The 18,358-nt window shown below is 50.1% G+C and overlaps 3 protein-coding genes across 3 annotated transcripts; 2 read left to right on the top strand and 1 right to left on the bottom strand.

Annotated features, from left to right (window-relative positions):
- Window positions 1–1,094: 1,094 nt before the first annotated feature.
- N7539_007912 (glutamate--cysteine ligase) lies at window positions 1,095–3,463 on the top strand (the record flags this gene model as incomplete). The annotated part of the gene is made up of 6 exons (XM_056937513.1): window positions 1,095–1,105; window positions 1,183–1,255; window positions 1,339–1,404; window positions 1,483–1,625; window positions 1,685–2,396; window positions 2,456–3,463. The coding sequence occupies 6 exons, from the start codon at window positions 1,095–1,097 to the stop codon at window positions 3,461–3,463; spliced, it is 2,013 nt and encodes a 670-aa protein (XP_056787378.1).
- Window positions 3,464–4,711: 1,248 nt separating this feature from the next.
- Window positions 4,712–6,588, top strand: N7539_007911 (uncharacterized protein; the record flags this gene model as incomplete). The annotated part of the gene is made up of 4 exons (XM_056937512.1): window positions 4,712–4,999; window positions 5,043–5,229; window positions 5,303–5,932; window positions 5,999–6,588. 4 exons carry the CDS (start codon window positions 4,712–4,714, stop codon window positions 6,586–6,588), a joined length of 1,695 nt encoding a protein of 564 aa, XP_056787377.1.
- Window positions 6,589–16,314: 9,726 nt separating this feature from the next.
- On the bottom strand, window positions 16,315–18,358 carry nsdD (GATA-type sexual development transcription factor NsdD; the record flags this gene model as incomplete). Its single annotated transcript, XM_056937511.1, has 4 exons — window positions 16,315–16,527; window positions 16,675–16,995; window positions 17,277–18,219; window positions 18,327–18,358. 4 exons carry the CDS (start codon window positions 18,356–18,358, stop codon window positions 16,315–16,317), a joined length of 1,509 nt encoding a protein of 502 aa, XP_056787376.1.

Raw genomic sequence — 18,358 nt, 5'->3', positions numbered from 1 at the left:
GCCAGCCTATCTTACAGCGTCTCTTGCAATCAAGACCATAGAGGAGTCGGGCACGAGACACCTGGCAGACACATATTCAACCGCGGTGCAGTGCCACATCAAGGTGGCGCTCGCGGAGCTAAATAGACAGGTAGATAAGTGATGATCATCGATAATTGACCGGAATTGAATGAACAACCGGTCCTTCCAGCGCTCCGCCGAGGATAGTTGCATACATGCCCGGTGTTTGTCTCTCGCACGACTGTCCACGTAGCGCTAAGGTTGTGAGGGCCTATACATCGAGGACTGATGTTTGTTGCTGTATAGAAATCCTGGGAAAGGTGTGATCTCTCAATGGCGTAAGTTGACAGAGGTAGTTCCCTGGGACTTTGGTCTTTACGGTATCTGGGCCCTACCCTATGCAGTACCACGGCGACCTACTACTATAGTACTAGTTACCTAAGTGGTCATCTCGCTTATGTCATGTTTTTGACCACAACCTGGCCATGAGAGCTGGGAACCGTCGTGCAGAACTGCTCCATGTATATATACACATATCCCCGTGAATCAGTCAGTGCTTGACATCGCATCATATGCAGGTCCGTATCTACTATTTCTGCATTGCATGTCTCAGGCCCCAATTGGCAAAGCTCATGTGTGGGAGTACCCTCACCATAGTAGTCACTGGACGAGTACTTTCGAATTGTACGTCCTTTACCTATTTTGCTCTTGTATCCCCAAAGCGGAAAAGCTGCGATTAGCTCCCCGGCATCACCTGATTGCTTAGAAATCCGACTGTCCTTATCGCCGTAATCAAGTCCCGATGCCCCGCCGAGATGCGTCGAAGAATCTACTAATAATTCCCCCTCCATGCGAGAAATGAAGTGATCTGACAGAACACGGGTACTGTGCGTGGTCCAAGTCCTTCTTCGTTGAGACTCTCCAAGGTCTCAGTGACAGTTTCAACTGCCCTCCTGTTCTCCTGCGCGTGTTGCTTGTCTGGAATTTTCACCAGAAACTTTCGCCGCATCCACATCTGCCAGTCTGTGATTGGGCAACTGGAGGATTACTTGAGAACACAGCTCCGATTCAATTGCGTATACTTGATCAGGACAATGGGTCTCTTGTACGTGCTGAATTCTGCTCACTTGTTCCATCGAGGCATGGAAAAATGACTTTGATATTCTAACTTGCCGATTGAAGAGCGTTAGGAACTGCCTTGGAGTGGCCCGATGCCAGACTGAAAGCCGACCAAGTCCGACAATGGGGCATAGAGGTATGGACTTGAGATGCGCGGAACTCACTGGATCTAGACTGCTCCAGCTTTCTGCAAGCACGTTCGACTTACCGATACGATAGCAACTACTTGCAAACTGGCGCCGAGCGAAGGGCAAAGAACGAGATGCTCTTCTCTGGGGCGATGAGGTGGGTTCCAACTTATGACGCCTTCACGCTTACGGTCTGGAATAGCCTATCCTGATTGATGTCGTGTTGGATTTTTAGGTGGAATACCTTGTCGTGGCGCTCGATGACGCCGCGCGGAAGGCGCGCTTATCTCTTGCCCAGGCCGACATTTTGAAATCTCTCGCTCACGATGAAGCTCTCTGGACGGCCGATTCCGCTGCCGGTGGACAGCACCCGGGCCAGTGAGTCGATCAAATTCCCATTGGGATCTCTCTAGCTTCTGACACATCCCTTCAATTAGTGAGGAAGAAAAGCCACCGCATTTTCACCCTGAATTTGGCCGTTTTATGCTCGAGGCTACGCCCGGAGAACCGTGGGGTATTGGCTTCAAAGATCTTCTGAAAGTTGAATCGAATATGAAATGGCGACGAGAAGTCGCAAAGGCACACATGGCTCCCAATGAGTCACCCATCACCCTTACGACATTTCCACGACTGGGCACAAAAGATGATTACATTCAGCCTTATTATCCTCCATCTGGACCGGCACTGCGCTCTCAATTCGTACCTGACGAGATCGCCAACCCTCACATCAGATTTCCCACGCTCGCAGCTAATATTCGATCACGAAGAGGGCGTAAAGTCGAGCTCAATGTGCCAGTTTTCAAGGACGTCAATACACCGTCGCCGTTCAAGGATCCCACCGTCGATTATGACCTCCACCTATGGCCTGAAGATGCCGATGTAAGAAATGGTGCTGCCAAAGACGACCATGTGTACATGGACGCCATGGCCTTTGGAATGGGCAGCTGTTGTTTGCAGATTACCTTCCAAGCGAAGAATATGACGGAGGGTCGGAAACTCTATGACCAACTTAGTCCCTTGGGACCTATTCTTCTTGCTCTTACGGCGGCCACTCCAATTTACAAGGGTTTCCTGGTTGATACAGATGTGCGGTGGAATCAGATCAGTGCCGCCGTGGATGACAGGACTCCCGAGGAATTAGGAGAAGCTGTATGTGTCCGGTTTGATGATGTTTCTTTCATGAATCCTTCCACTGACATTCCCCCTAGCCTCTGAAACATGATCGTTGGAGAATTCCAAAATCTCGATATGCATCGAACTCGACATACATCTCTCAAGATCCGAGACTGCGTAAGGAGTATCTGGATCCGGATCTTGTCGTGGACGAGCAGATTAAAAAACGACTGATGGACGGCGGAATGGATGAATTGCTCGCTACGCATTTTGCGCATTTGTTCATTCGCGACCCTCTCGTGATCTTCTCGGAAGATTTGAAGGAACTCGACCTTCAAAAGGGTGATCATTTTGAGAATCTCCAATCTACGAATTGGCAGCACATGCGGTTCAAGCCTCCACCTTCCGAGAAAGACGATATTGGTTGGCGGGTTGAGTTCAGATCCATGGAAATCCAGATGACCGATTTCGAGAACGCTGCTTTCAGCATCTTCATTGTGCTCATCACGAGAGCTATTCTGAGTTTTGATCTCAATTTCTACCTGCCCATCCCTCGCACGACCGAGAACATGGAGACAGCACATGAGCGCAATGCGGTCCTCGAGAGCAAGTTCTACTTCCGCAAAGATCCCTTTGGACGCCGCGCACCCCGACATGCAGGGCCTCATTCATCTCACGGGAGCACCTTCTCTTCTACCACGTCATCGGCGGTTAACACACCTCCACCGTCGCCGCCCCTTGGCCCTGTCGAATCCGAATACGAGCTGATGACCATCAATGAGATCGTCAATGGATGCTCTGATGGATTCCCTGGCTTGATTCCTCTCGTGGAGTCTTACCTTAATAGTGTCAATGTCGATGTCGAAACGCGCTGCTTCCTTGCCAGCTATCTCGACCTGATTCGCAAACGCGCCGATGGTCGTCTTTGGACGGGTGCCAAATGGATCCGCGAATTCGTGGCGCGGCATCCGAGCTACAAGCATGATAGTGTTGTCTCTGAAGAAATCACCTACGATTTAATCAAAGCAGTGGAAGAGGTGACAGCCAAGGAAGGCAAAAATGGAAGCATTGGATGGGAGCTGTTGCGAGGGAAAAAGGAATAGGCTGAGGCAGATCTATCGTTCGAGTGCTCCGCAAAGGGTCTGATTTGACACAATAGACTGGCTTTTCTGCAAACGCCAGAGGTACAGTGGCATATTTGTGACCTAGTTGCACATTCACAACATTTGGAATGGCACCCTTTGTATTATCACGTACTCAGCCAAAGCTCACAGGTATCCGTAGCTTATCATTGTCACTGTGTCCTTCTACCCAGCCTTTTGACTCCTTGCGGCATGTTGAGATCTTTAACAACCGGTCCCTAGACTGGTCCCGCCTCCTTCTGGAATTTTTTCGGCAGAATGTGCTCGGTTCGACGGAAGAGGGCATCTGCGACCTGCATCTCGGGTGTTCTCCGAGTGTCTCACCGATCACACCACTACTGGTGCTGTCCCTCAAGTCCCTTCGACATCAAGATGGATGATCTTCAGCATCCTTGGATTCCATCCGAGTATTCTTGAAAGAATCCTATCAACATCCTCGATTCCATTGCCGATCCCTTCTTTTGTCTTGAGTAGTACTGATCAAATCACGCAATTGACCCCGCACAGTCCGCACTTTGTTGGAATTTCCTACTGCCCGAGGCTTGTCTGCGTCCTGCAGTGTAAGCTGCATCAGCTCCTTTCCACGAATGTCGTCTTTTTATCCTGCCCGTGGCGGACGTGTTCCGTGAATCACCGTGGGTAACGATGTGAGGATCAGCGCCTCCAGCAGCAAGACTCCGGATTTTGAACTCGCAAAGAGCCAGTGAGAGCGACTGCTTAAGGGCAGGATTCTGATGACTTCCCCGCGTTGGCATCTCATCCGTCGAGTTTCACCAGAAATGGGGTTCTCCCCCGCAAACTCCACACTATTCTTCATCTACAGCGGGACGATAGGAAGCCATGTGCGGTGAAGTCGAGCGAGCTGTTTTTTCTCGGGTATGTGGACAAGCGCACTAATGGCAAGGAAGGGTCCTCAACGACTCATACAAGCATATCTCGGGGCACCAAGGACACCCTCCCTTCCGGTTGAAGAAGCGCGGAGCCACACTTCCAGGATGCAGCGATTTATCCTTGCGGACTTTTGCCCGAAAAAGGCGCTGATCATGGACAGATCAAGCAAGCGTGGTACACTCAACACCCCGCATCAAGGCCTGACAGACACGTTTGGTTAATTTTGGTTGAGTGAGTATAAAAGCCGTCGTGGATGGCCAGTTGATTTGTGGTGTCGCAATCAGCTGAAGCAGGATCGACCGGCAGCATTTGTGAAAGATGCTCGCCATTGCGACTAGTTATCTCGCTCTTTGGGCAGGAGTAGCTCATGCGGCTCCCAGTGGTACATGCGCCCCCATGGCTCATGTCGCCAATGGAACGTACACCGGAGTTCACAGCACAAGTTATAATCAAGACTTCTTCCTGGGTGTTCCGTATGCCCAGCAGCCCGTCGGTAATCTTCGATTCAAGGTTCCGCAGTCCTTGAACGAGAGCTGGAGTGGGGCGCGCGACGCTAAACAATATTCAGATGCTTGCGTTGGTTATGGAGTGGGTGATATCAGCAAGGTCCCTGTTTGTCAGTCGAATTGACTCTAACAATTTTCGGTAGTCGGACTCAATATGGTACCCCAACTCAGAAGCGTGCTTGACTCTCAACATCGTTCGGGATTCGACTGTCAAGCAAGGGTCCAAGCTCCCAGTGGCAGTCTGGATCCATGGAGGCGGCTTCTACATGGGATCTGGGCGAGATGAGCGGTACAACATGTCGACTCTTGTCCAAAATGCTCATAAGATAGGTCAGTCGCCTCCCTCCTCTGAGATCCTTTCCTGTGGGGTGATAAGTTTTCTAGGCTAATCTCACATTATCAGGAAAACCTTTCATCGCGGTGACACTCAACTACCGACTCTCCACCTGGGGTTTCATCGGCTCGAGTGAGATTGCTGGGAGTGGAAACACAAATCTTGGGCTGCGAGATCAACGATTGGCTCTGCACTGGGTCAAGGAGAACATCGCCGCCTTTGGTGGTGACCCGGAGAAGGTCACGATCTGGGGTGAATCATCCGGTGCCATGTCGGTAGGCTATCAGTTGACTGCATACGGAGGTCGCGATGACAAACTCTTCAGAGCCGGTATCATGGAGTCGGGAGGTTCAATCAACCCGAACTTTGCCCAGACTGCCAATGTTTCGTCCTTTCAGACAATGTATGACAATCTCACTGCCACTGTCAACTGCTCTGGGGTGGCAGACACTCTTCAATGCCTGCGGGAAGTCCCCTTTGACACGCTCAATTCTGTTCTGAACGGAACTGGTGGTCTTCCGGCATACGGCTTCTTGCCGGTCGTCGATGGAGACATTCTGCAAAAGTTTGGCAGTGTACAGCTTAAGAATCATGAGTTTGTCAAGGTACCGATCATCTCTGGAACAAACACAGATGAAGGTACTGGATTTGGGCCCGTTGGCATTAACACAACCGAGCAATGGTATCAGTATTTGACTGGTAAGCTCCACGCCGTCTAAGTCTGACTGGACATCTCAGATCTCTGCCTCTGACTCTTTCAATCAGGTCCCGATGGCCAGCACATCCCACCTCCACTTGCCCGGCGGATCTTGGAACTTTATCCGGACGATCCATCTCAGGGTATTCCCGCTTATCTTGGAGACCAACGTGTACCAGAAAAGGGATATGAATGGCGGCGGACCAGTGCATTTGCAGGTGATGTTACGATGCATGCGAACCGACGGCGGCAATGCGAAGCATGGGCGGAGGTTTCAGCGCCAGCCTACTGCTACCGATTCAACGTCCACCCTGCTGATGTGCCACTTCTTTCGGGGGCGACTCATTTCATGGAGGTTGCGTTCGTATTCAACAATATTGCAGGGCGCGGCTACCACTACGGAAAGCCATTCGCGGGCGTGCCGCAATCTTATATCGACCTCAGTGATATGATGTCGACTATGTGGATCTCATTCATCCATGACCTCGATCCCAACTCCCACGCCGTAAAACAAGACGTCCATTGGGAGAAATATGGGGAAAAGAAGCCTGTTGACCTGGTCTTTAGCGCAAACGTGACCAGTTACATGGAGCCGGACACTTGGCGCAAGGACGGGATTGACTTTATCAATTCCATTGCGAGGGCGCTCTGGCGTTGAGTACGGGCGGTGCATCTGCCATTTGCATAATCCTCCTAATTGAATAGTGAATGAGATGACCTACCGCTGGAGAGTGTAAAGACGGTCTAGTCTTCCAAAGGTGTACCGCATCTCTTGCATGAGACGTCTCTCCTCGGTAAGGATACTTCCTAATAGGTTTCTTGCCTTTCAAGTACTTGATCGATCTTCTAGGGAAGTGAAATCAATGTCACATGAGTGCTGTTCCAGCTCACATGCATATACGGGCAACTTGGTGTCTTCTGTACACTATCAACCCGTTCGAGTCACGAGCAGTCTGAACTCATAAATTTGGTGACGTCGCTTCCATCGGTATCTTCACGCAATCTTGACTATTCCAAGCTCAGTACACTCACTGCAGTGATGCGAAGTCCGTGCCTCGCTTTAGAGTTCTCCATTCCTAATGGAGCAAAAAGCCCGTCTCCGACTCCAATGGGGAGACATAATGCGACCGGCTCGATTTCCACCATCGAAAAGTCAATTGGACTATAGTACCACGACCGCAATCGCGGGATCTCGAAACGAAATCACCGACTCGGCCGGATCGATCTGATTTCCAGCCCCAAATTGCCAACCAATGGAGACGAGTGGCTTTGGTGGTGTTTGTCGGGGATAGATCGAGACGGGGCGTTCCGTCGCATCCGACGGGGCCGAATCAACGCCGTACAGTAGGTTCTAGATCGCTTCGCTTCTGTTACTGCGTCCTGTGGTTCGGGGAAGACATCCGCAAGATCGTGAAGATGCTGAGATCCCTATAGGTAAGTCTGTTACGAAGGCTCGGCGATGCAGAATTACGCCACCTACTCGGCTTAATCTTTGGTTCCCTGTCGAGTAGTTTTTTTATTATCCCCCGAGATTGGAGAACTTGGCGTGGCGTCAACCGAAGTCGCCATCAATAAAGCGCCGGCGGCGTTGGACGCTGCTTTTTGAGACTACGAGTACCGGACTTCAGTGGGCATAATAGGTTCGATATTGCATGTGCAATGCGGGCCCGTGATTGGGAAGATGTCGATTGGAAAATTGGGACGATTGAACCGAGTAACGCTGCGTCGTGTTTCTAAACTTGATGGACCTGGATGATGTATTCCCATAGATTGATGCAGCTATGTATGTAAGGGAATAGTGCAACCGTGCAACGTCGCCACGTCTTACGTTTTCTTGTGGTTATTAGAAGTTCCAATGCAGTAAGTGTGCCAATTATTGCCCGCAGGGGCAAGCCATCTTGACAGTGAAGTACCCGAGAAGGGGTGCCGATGCCAAAGTTGTGTGAAACTGCGTACCCGAGCTCAAAGAATGTCTCATGAGAATGACAGAATTTCATTCTTTATGAAATATGCTCATGCTCAGAACTTGCTCTCTCTGGGACAGAGGGCAGAAAAGTATAGTGAACCCGGCAGGCAAGCAGATATCCTAGTATTGTACGAAAAGCCATCGAGCGACTATCCTGATGGGCAGATACCGCAAGTGAGGGGGTTTTCACATAGGCAGCCTAAACAAAAGTGAAAGGGCATGATGAGACAATTGCCCTGTGATCGAAAGAGGCTCTACCAAAGCCAAGCGGACTGGCAGAATCACATGCTGGATGCCAAACAATAACATCACTCGAGCTACCCGGTAGTCAATCGACTTTCGGAATTGGAGTTATCGGGCTTCATCACCTATTCTATGTCCGTGCTTTTGGTCTGATGTTACGTTACAGCTCACCGTATACTTCGGTTGTCAAGCCGAGGTTGTGCTAAGGAGTCGATTCACGATTAAAGAAAATACGTGCGTAGCCCACAATGTTCTCCTCCGTCATTGCAAGGAAGAGCACCAGGGTTGACAAAGGTCTAAAAAACGGTCGCCAAACCTGATCCAAGATGTGCTCCAAATCTAATCACGCCCATTAAATCTAGTACTTGATCTATTGAGATCAAGCATTGATCTGAAATTCATCCCTGGCGGCAACGGTTGGTAGAACCTAGGTCAAAGTGTATCTTGCAGGAGCAATCTTGATCTGGCACATTGCCCGGGGCTTGTTGATCGGAGAGCATTCAATCGATTGTTGCAGTGGTCAAGACTCTTGGGGCATTCCTGCAGGTATGAAGCCTGATTTGTGCGAATCATTGAGGCAGTAAACCTGATGCTTAAATCAAGGAATCTGCGTGCCTGTTCTGGGTAGAAGAGCAATGCACGAACAAGCCTTGCAAGTCTCGAAGTGCCAATGAGTGGTCATCTGGGAAGGAATTCCATAATTCAAGACTGGCAGCTGTCATATGCCATGGTGAAACAATCTACCAGTGGTCATGCACAGTTACTTGATATGGAGATGTGAGTGGACCCTGCCCAATTAACGACAGCCTGACTCGTGTTCAAACAACGAAGAAAGAATGTTGTGCTTGTTTCGCTTGACCAATCAGGCTGAAATTGGAGTTGAGGCTCCTCGCGTACAGCAGACGCTCCCATGATCGTGGCTACGGATACCAGGACATACATTTCCAGATCGACACTGCCACGCGAGCTTCAACACTTTTCAAGGCACTCGCGGGTGCCCCTTTCTGACGGAGAAGCTCGGAGGAAATGTATCACCATTGGTTCGATTGGCAGTTATCTCGCTTATGCATACTTGAACCCCATGGCCCCCTGTGGCCCAAACTGGACAGGTCACGTCCCGAAATGGCCGTTGGAATGCACGTAGATTACCATCACGCAATCAACGCTTTGTATAAACGAGCAGTAGAACTTGACTGGCTGCCCCAGCTTTTGCGACATCGGCAGTGACTGCCTCACAGAAGGTGTCGTCATTTCAAATCCTGGATCTCGCCCCTGAGCCTCAAATGCCAGATACGCCGTGCCGGTACTACAGTGTATTGATTGTTCAAGGCACTCTGATACAGGTCTGCATGGGTTCAGGCCAAATTTCCAGATTCCTCTCACCGATGTCCCGAGGCCTGTGACTCAATGCAGACTTGGCTATGCGGTCAGACCCATGACGGTGCTACCTTGGCAGGTATAACTGGCGTGGGTGGCATGTACTGTAGAGTCGACGTGCTCTTGACACGATCCGTTCAGATGCCCCGAACATGTCCGCTCGAGATTTGGAATGCGAAACAGGGATACAGCCGAAGACGACGGCGCGTCTCGATCGAGACGGCCACATTTGTTTGTGGACTTGACACTGAGAAAGGTTCCCAGCAGCCTCATCGGACAGTCTTCGGCAAAGTCCGATCGTCTTGAGCTCCTTTTCTGAAGAGCCAATTGGGAAGCGTATGGACATGTATGGAGCATTACGTGACTACTCAGGCGTATTACATAGTTTGTAGTCGAGTACGACCATGGACGTGGTGAGGGCAGCTAGAAAGGATGTCCTCCAGCAAATGTGGGGACCCGTGAGAGCTGCAGATATGATCATGTCCGATTGGTGATCTCGCAACAACAGCATGTACCTGCCCGACTATACCTGGATGCACCGAGGGGTACTGCGGGCTCAGATGCTGATTCCTGTCGATCGACAACAGGTGAAACAAACCGACGCCGATCATGCTGCAGCACTGATAAGTGGGAGAACCAAAGAAAGAAAGAAAGCAACTACAGTAGTGTGTACTGTGTAATGAAGGGCGACTCGGTGCACTCAGATCTCAGTAAACGCATTGGTTGATCTCAAGCGCAGCATTACCTAGGGCACGTACCACTGGCGACGTTTCGGTAGTTGATACCAGACCACATGGCAGGTTGCAAGAAAGCCGGTCAACAAGCGGCGAGGATGATGACGGGTACGATGTGTCACCCATGACGTTTAAGCGATCGCACCTGATTACCTCTAAACATACTTACTGATACTTACTGCAATCTAGGAAACTAAGAACTGGCTCTTTCGCTGCCGAAGAATTTCACTCCTCGCCCTTGCTATTGCATTTGTGCTACGTTAGTACGTAGTACGTACAGGGTCCGATTCGATGGAACCATCCCCTTGGACTGATCTAGAGCGGTCGCATTATTTTCTCGCTAGGGCGGAAAGGCCTCATTCTGAGAAGCGGAGAACACGAGGAGTTGGAAACCGCTTGTATTTGCGGGGTGAGTGGTCGAGAGGCTGCGATCGATCGATCCAAGGGCTATACACCTGTCACCTACCTTACCTGCGTACTGTACTACATAGAACTCAGAAGCAGTAGCTGCAGTACATTGCGTGCAAGAAATGAAGTAACCTATTGTACAATTTACGCATAAACATTGAACACAACTACACATTAAGGGGGCGGACGGAATTAGGAGTTGGCACTTGTACAGATTACTGACTACACTATACTCGAGATTGAATTTATATCTAGATTTCTAGTCACAACGTAAAGAATCAGGTATAGTAGTATGCCCAACTACATAGTACATACTACATCCAGTATGGTGATTGGGTCTCAGACAGAGTCTTGTATTTCATCATTGCTTGAGCATCCGGAGAGATCGCGTGTGTCTCAATATTGACGCCCAGGCAATAGTTCAACGTTTGTGCCTTGTAATTTATACATACATACATATGTAGGTGCTGTAAATTACACTCTACAGTTGCAAAATGCAATTTGCCAGTTGCAACAAATGTATGTTCCCGACGCCCTCGTGATCAGCCAAGGTCGTACATGCTTAACGTGTAACGGGCTTGACCATTCAGCGCTGGTTCCATACTTGCCAGAGCAGGAGAGAGCCCCACCGATCTCGATCGGGCCGTAGATCTCGATCGGTCTCTGCATAGTATGGCTGCCTGATTTGGCCTAGGTCCCCACCTGACTGATTCAGTCATGGCTGCTCTCTAGCGTGTTTACTGTACATACCAGCAAATGAAGCCATGCTACTGCTTAACACTACTATTCCATTAGCCAATCATATGACATGAGTGGGCCGAGACATCGAGTTTTGCTCAAGGTAAGAGGTTCAGTAGCCCAAATTCTATTCCCTCGTCACTCCGTCGTCAGCTGTAGGCTTGCAGTGCCGTGTCCTGAGCCCCTTTTTTGAGTCTTATGGATGAGACACTCACCCGCACTCTCGGGTCGGACCCTGCCCTCTCCTTGCCCGGTTGGGCGACTAGGCGGATCACTTGTTTCCAGCCAATCAAACACAGGAATTTCTGTGAAGATACAGACCACCAAGCAGTACAACGATCCAAGATCTTAATCTTGGTCTATAATCTTGTCATGTGTCCGATCCCTTGGGAGAATACATCTCATCGGTTGCTTATATTCTGTGCTCTTGAACCATAGCAACTGCATTGAATAAGCATGGTCGATCCAGACGACCCACCTGCCCGACTTTGTCAACTCCGAAAGCCCTGGGTCTTCCTCGGTCAACTTCGGGAGAGATCTGCATCGCAAAGCGAGCTTAATCTCCACGACACGCCGGATACTTTACATCTACCGTGGTTGTAGTCAATGATATGCCGCCAGGGACGCTGACGCTACCGAAAATATCTAAGGTCAACGGGGATCAAACTCCTTGGTACGTATGACAGGCCAACACTCAGTAGAAGTTAAATACCCAAAAGAGATGTTCCTCACTCACAGTATTCTTGCCATTATCACAAGGTTCGAGACCCTGTAAGCAAAGCACATCCGGCAGCATCATAGGCTTAACATTCCGGACCAATTTCGCCATGGCTGATTTGTTCCTCCCTAATTTTCTCCTTTTTGCGTCTGAACCTGCAACGTCCCGTTGCTTCTCCCGCGGAGATTCGAGATCGAGGTACGACCATAGGCCCACTCAACAAGGGAATAACCATTAGTTTGATCCCAACATCCCCACAAGTTAGCTAGCCACAATGTCAAGATTCCACAAAGAAAGTATTTTCTACATCACGGAGGATGTCAAATCCCCGATCGCAAATTTCAGAGAAGGAGCCATTAGGCTCTAATTGTTGGGGATGGAAACAATGTTATGCCACAGGGCGCAACTCCACCGTCCACAGCACACTCATTAGGTCATGTATGAGTTGGATTGGGTAGCTTTTCTCTTCCGCTATCTGATTCCCCTTTCACCTCTGGTTTTCATCGACCGTCTGGATTGAGGTACTGCACTGATGTGGGGATTGTGATGGTAGGCTGTACAATATTGGAGATTGACAACTTAAAATCTGATTGAAGCTTAAGTTGCATATACGACGATGCATGTCTAGAATCCACAGTACATGGCAAGCCTTACACGCCTTACACCACTAGAGCATGTTCTTGGACCGACCGTGCTGTAGCCAAAGGTCAATGCGCGAACCGGCGGTCAAGCTGAGACGAGTGGAGCAGCCTCCGCCCGATCGCGATTCAAGACGAACCGCATAAGCAAGACACGATCGATTATTAGCGCCACATCGGGCGTACCGATCGCAGCTCGGACCACCACATTGACATTTTACACATACACTACTGTACAAGTGTACTTACATATTAGAACAAAGCATCTGCATTCCCCAGGATGGTATGTTCGAGAGGCTGATCCGGTACAGTACCGAATATGCTGCGCGACAAGCTGGATGCTAATCATGCAGTACAAACTAGGAAATAGATCTTCATGGCGTACTATGTCCCTGGAAAAAGAGATGCAAGGTTACACGAGCAGTGCCTCGTCCACTCGCAGAGCTGTATAAGCCTATAAGGCAATTTGCCGTACAATACGGGGTCGAGTACTGTACTCTGTACTCGGTAGTCTGTACTCTGTACAGACTAACAGATTAAACCCATACATACACCCTGGATTTTCTAAGCTAAATTCGTCATCAGAATGTCGCCCATGTGAGCCTCATTTGAGCATCTCATTTCCCGGCATGTAATAGTGGATCTGAAACGCCAGGTTATTGAAGTATGGACTATTCGACGGGACGTGCACACGAACAGATGGAGCCTGTAATTCGAGTCATGAATACCCGGCCGCTTCTGACTTTGTTCTCAGTGCTGGGTTGATGAATGTCGTCCTGGAACTTTCCTCGTCATCCCATGGTCGACACCTCGTTTCGGATGTCATTGTGGAACTGTAATGAGCTAGGAACTGAGCTCAATACTGTAGTGTACAGCGTATACTGTAGTGTATGATGGATCCATTTGTCCTTGTAGTCGTTGTGTGTTTTGCGGTTCCAAAGCAGTATGTATAGTCAACTTTGTGAAGGCAGGTATGTATGATCCAATGAAAACCAAGACTGGAGACAGGCTCGACACATTAAAGTGTCTAGTCTACAGAACAATGAGCAGACTGAAAATTAGAAAGTGTATGCCCTACAGCCTACAATATTGAAGTGGCTGAACTAGAAAGGTATTGTACTACTTACATGGTGAACAGTAACATTGAACATTGATGAGCGAACACCTCATCCAGCAAGACACACGATGACTTCGAATCCAGGCAACCTGTCAATCGCTGGAAATCATCTACGGTCACCGGCCGTGCAGATATACATACAGATGTACATGCCTCTCTGCTGATATTTCCGGTCTGAAATGCCTCACGCGGCTGAGTCAGCCACAGACGATCTCGATAAGAACCAAACTCTATCGAACGGAGTGGACCGGTCGGGATCCTTTCTCCTCCCGAGGACATACCCGAATCGAAGAGAGTTTTTCTGACAAATTCCAACGCGGTTCCTCTGCTTTTAGCGGGAGTAATTTTTGATCAGCAGGTAGTAGATGCTAGGTAGTAGGTACTAGGTGGTAAATTCCCAGGTTTAGCGCAATCTGTACCACTACCATATGAGTATACAAATTCGCCGCCGGGCTCCGGTCATTTCGGCCGCGAGGCTCGCAGCCTCGCACAGCCCATCGAGGGCGAGCCCGAAGCGGAAAAGCAAAGAAGCGAAACCTACCCATACTTTCAAGGAGATTCAAGAATTTCCGTGCGGCACGGTCGGCTCCGTTGGCCACGCTGATGGAACCAGAGATGATGCTTCCACTTCCAGTATAGTGAAAAGGGGAGACAAATAAGGGGATGGGGTGCAAACCTGACGATCCACGGGTGAAGGTGGAATGAGTGGCTCATGGTGAAGGTGCATGTCAGATGGGTCTTTCACATGACCTTAGACCTTCATCCACTTTTTACAAAATGGGTTTCCAATCTTACTGTAAACGGACGGCATGGTCCGGAGTGTATTTAGTATGTACCAGGTCAGTCCAATCTGAATAATAATCCTCTGTTGAAGATTAGGAATTGCTAAATTCCACGGAAAGTGTCAAAGCGATAGGGTGGAAGGCTCGCGGCTGATGATTTCATCGTCTCGAGGTTTCTATGGTATTCGCCTGTCTCCTGTCCCGGCAGGCGTGTTTTTTTTTTTTTTTCCTTCTTCCCACGTTTCTCTTTGGTTCTTGTTGCTCCTCTTGTAGGTTCTCGGTTGGCACGAGATTGCAGGCAAGCCCCAATATACCGTGGATGCCATCGGCTGACCCGTATGACTGTATGAGGGTGCCACACCGTCAAAGTATCCGCTAAAGTCCGATGTCTAGTCAAAGCATGGGCCTGGCTGGATCTGACGTTTCGTGGCGATAACAACCTCATTCGTGCCTGTTCGCAATAGAAGAGGATCAATATCGCCATCAACGAGGCTACCGACGACATTGGCGAGCCCACCGAGAGTGGACTGATCACGAACGGCATCGGAGAAAAGTCACTGCGTGTTGGAAGGAAAAGGAGTTTCTCGCCCTTGGAGATACTATATTTAGTATGCACTAACGTAGTGACTATGTACTATGCCCCTCTGGATCTGCTAGATGGCAAGATGGTCCTCTAGAATATGAACATCATGCCGTAACCACTGTGACGGACGTAACACATTGCGGACAAAATAGGGCGCTCCGTCACGATTCATTGTACCTAACACGTACATCGAACGTGGTTAGTATCTTCTATACACAATAACTTAGATAACACGCTACCATCGTCTTTACGCATTTAGGCAGGGTTGACTAAGAATCCCTTCCACATTACGTCCATGTCCCGTACATTACGAGGGGGAAATCGACCCGACAGAGTGGTACAGCCAGTGTAGATTCGATTCCAGATCGTTGCGTAATTACATTGTGTGGGACGCTCACATGATTCACATATCGTCAAGCAGGTAGTCTCCCACGCACACGCCCCCAGGGTAACAAAACATAAAAAGAAGATGATGAACATGTGCCAAAAAAAATAGCAAAATCTCATTCTCGGTCAAAGCTGGTACATAATTGAAACAATTGATCGAGGAAGAACGCAACTCCACACGAGCCGGATGAGTCCACGGAAAGGAATCACCAATGAAGCGGACCCAAGGGTTTGTCAGAAGGAACGTCTATGCTTTGAGACTTGATTTGGCCAGAGCTGCAGAGGGTATTATGAGAACGGTTGCCGTGACAAAAAAGAGCAAACATGACTGCTTGGTGATGGACCGAAGAAAGCTGTTCAGGGGGAAGAGTGCCATCATCGAGAAGGGGAGCAAAATTTCGTACTCATCACGTGTCTGGCGAAGAGAAAAGGAGAAGAAAACGATCCAGGTGGGGGACTCAGCAGTGACACCAGTAGGGGCCCAGAGATAGAAGAGACAACAAGAACAAAATCATATGTGAATGGTGCAAGACGAAAGGAAGAGATGGACTGAGCTACGCTATACTCCTTTTGAAATCCGTGTGTATGAGTTCGCCCCTGTACCAAGAGTAATAAAGTCTTCCGTGTGTTCTTTTTCTTTGGTTTCTGAAATCCTCTGCCCGAACGCCCGAAGAAGTGACAGAAATGGCAGAATTAGCGGGAAATTGGCGAGGCAATTTCATGGGCCACCTTGGGCTTCAGGTTGGATCCCATGGCAGCCGCTTTGTTGGCACCCATCTTGCGTGTCAACTTGGCGTAATGAAGACCGCAGGCATTGCAAAGCGTTCGGGCACCATCAGGGCCCCGACGCCACTCTGGAGTCTCGGCTCGGTTACAGCTGTGGCAACGGCCAGGGGGAGCCGCTTTCTGTGAGCCGTCGAAAAGATCTTGTTAGCCATTGGAAATCTAGCACCATGTGGAGAGTTGGGCAAACAAAACATCGGTATTATACCGGGATGCAGGTCAGGTGTAAAATAAGAAAATCACTCTGCTGATGGGGACAGATAAACTTACACCACGCCGTTTTTTATTGTCTCCGCCCGCGAAGCCTCCAGATCCTTTGTAGTCTTCATGATACAGAGTCATGTGCTCGTCTTCCCCAGACTTGTAGGGTTTGCGTTGCGCCATTTGCTCGGCCATTGCCTGTTCTTGATTGACCACTGCGGTCCGAATCCGGATCAGAGCATCTTGATTTCGACGCTGCAAGTGGAGAATTTCCTCGACCTCGTTCAACGTGGGCAGGGAACCCAGAACAGGCCCTCCACGTTGCGTTTGGTGCGCGAGCGCAGCGTAACGTCGGGAGAAATCCAAGGTTCGATTACTAAATTCAGAGATCTGTGCAAGTCACACATGTCAGCTACGCAATTTTCACCCGTGTCCACAACGAGGAGGGCTCGGCCAACCCTGATACCACGGGTTGACAGGGAAAAAATTTCGGCCCGCCAATGGACCCTGCACAACAGCGAATCCCAGCGGCCACACGTGTAGGGCACGCTGAATGACATGGCCATGTTATGCGAGAGAAGAACCAAGTGGTAGGTGCGGACAGACACCCGAGGGCTCCATGAGCTTCATCCTGGCCCGAGTGGTTCAGTGAAATGGTGAAATGTTCTTACCTCGTTGAGTGATGTCTCCACATCATAGACGTCGAGATGTCTCTTGACCGATTCTGAATGGGGTTGAGGCGGATGCGATCTGGTTGCGAATCCACCTTTTACATCTTCCATTCGAGGCCCGGTCCCGTAGGCACGGTTGTCGTAGTGTGACGGATGGTAAGCTGGGCCACCCGGTAGCTGTGCCGACGGGTGGTGGTGTGGTTGTGACGGGTTGAAGGAGTAGTTTGGTGGGAAGTGGCCGTGGCCTACTGGGGAAGCAACACTACCGGCCGAGGGTGGAGCAGTGTAGTCATACGCGGATGAGGTTTGCGAGCCTGCGATCGAGGTCATGGGCGTCTTGGAACTTTGCGTGGGGGAGCGACCCGTGCTGAGCGACTGCAGGGATGCGACGCGGGTATCTTGCGTATTCACCGAGGGAAGACTGGTGCGAGATGATGTTTCGGTCTGAAGCTGAGAAGGATGCGCAGGATATGCCGCCTCCCGCATGAGTGAGGCTGAGGCAGGACCGTTGGAGAAGGGATTGGGGGGTCCGGACGGTCCTTCGGCGCCCGCCCGAGCGATCAGATGAGAGGAGGAAGGATGTTGTGGTGGTGGAGGTTGCGACGCGGAGTGTCCCGATTGTGAGGGTGGTGCGGACGCGGACGAAGGATACGGCAAGTGATTATCCTTCCCGAGGGCCTCATGAATCGAGGGTAAGGATTGGCGACCGGCGGACTTCTCCATTTCATCGTCCACCAGCCGGCGCGGTTCTGAGGAGGAGAGATACCCTGGTTGTGACGGCGCGGTGGTGGGTGGAGGGTAGGAATAGGAATGAGACTGGGTGGTATACATGTTGCTGGAGGAATGAGAAAGATTGGGAGAAGCAGCGTGGGGCGAGTGTTTGGGAGTATATCCTCCCAGGTTGTTGTCTTTGTGAAGGAAACCGATGGCGGGCAGAGGGTCTCTGTTAGCGGGTGCGAGCGCACCAGATTAGCATTGTGATCGAGACCGGTTGCGAAGTCAACTGGATTAGATTGTTCAACGCCGGGGCAGATGCGACGACCAGCTTACCTGTGCCGAGACACGGCTTCCAAAGACCCCAT

This window comes from Penicillium diatomitis, assembly GCF_028827545.1.
Source record: "Penicillium diatomitis strain IBT 30728 chromosome Unknown utg000011l_segment0_segment0, whole genome shotgun sequence".
NCBI lineage: Eukaryota > Fungi > Ascomycota > Eurotiomycetes > Eurotiales > Aspergillaceae > Penicillium > Penicillium diatomitis.
The sequence above is the reverse complement of the archived record's forward strand: the minus strand, read 5'-3'. Positions and strand labels throughout refer to the sequence as shown.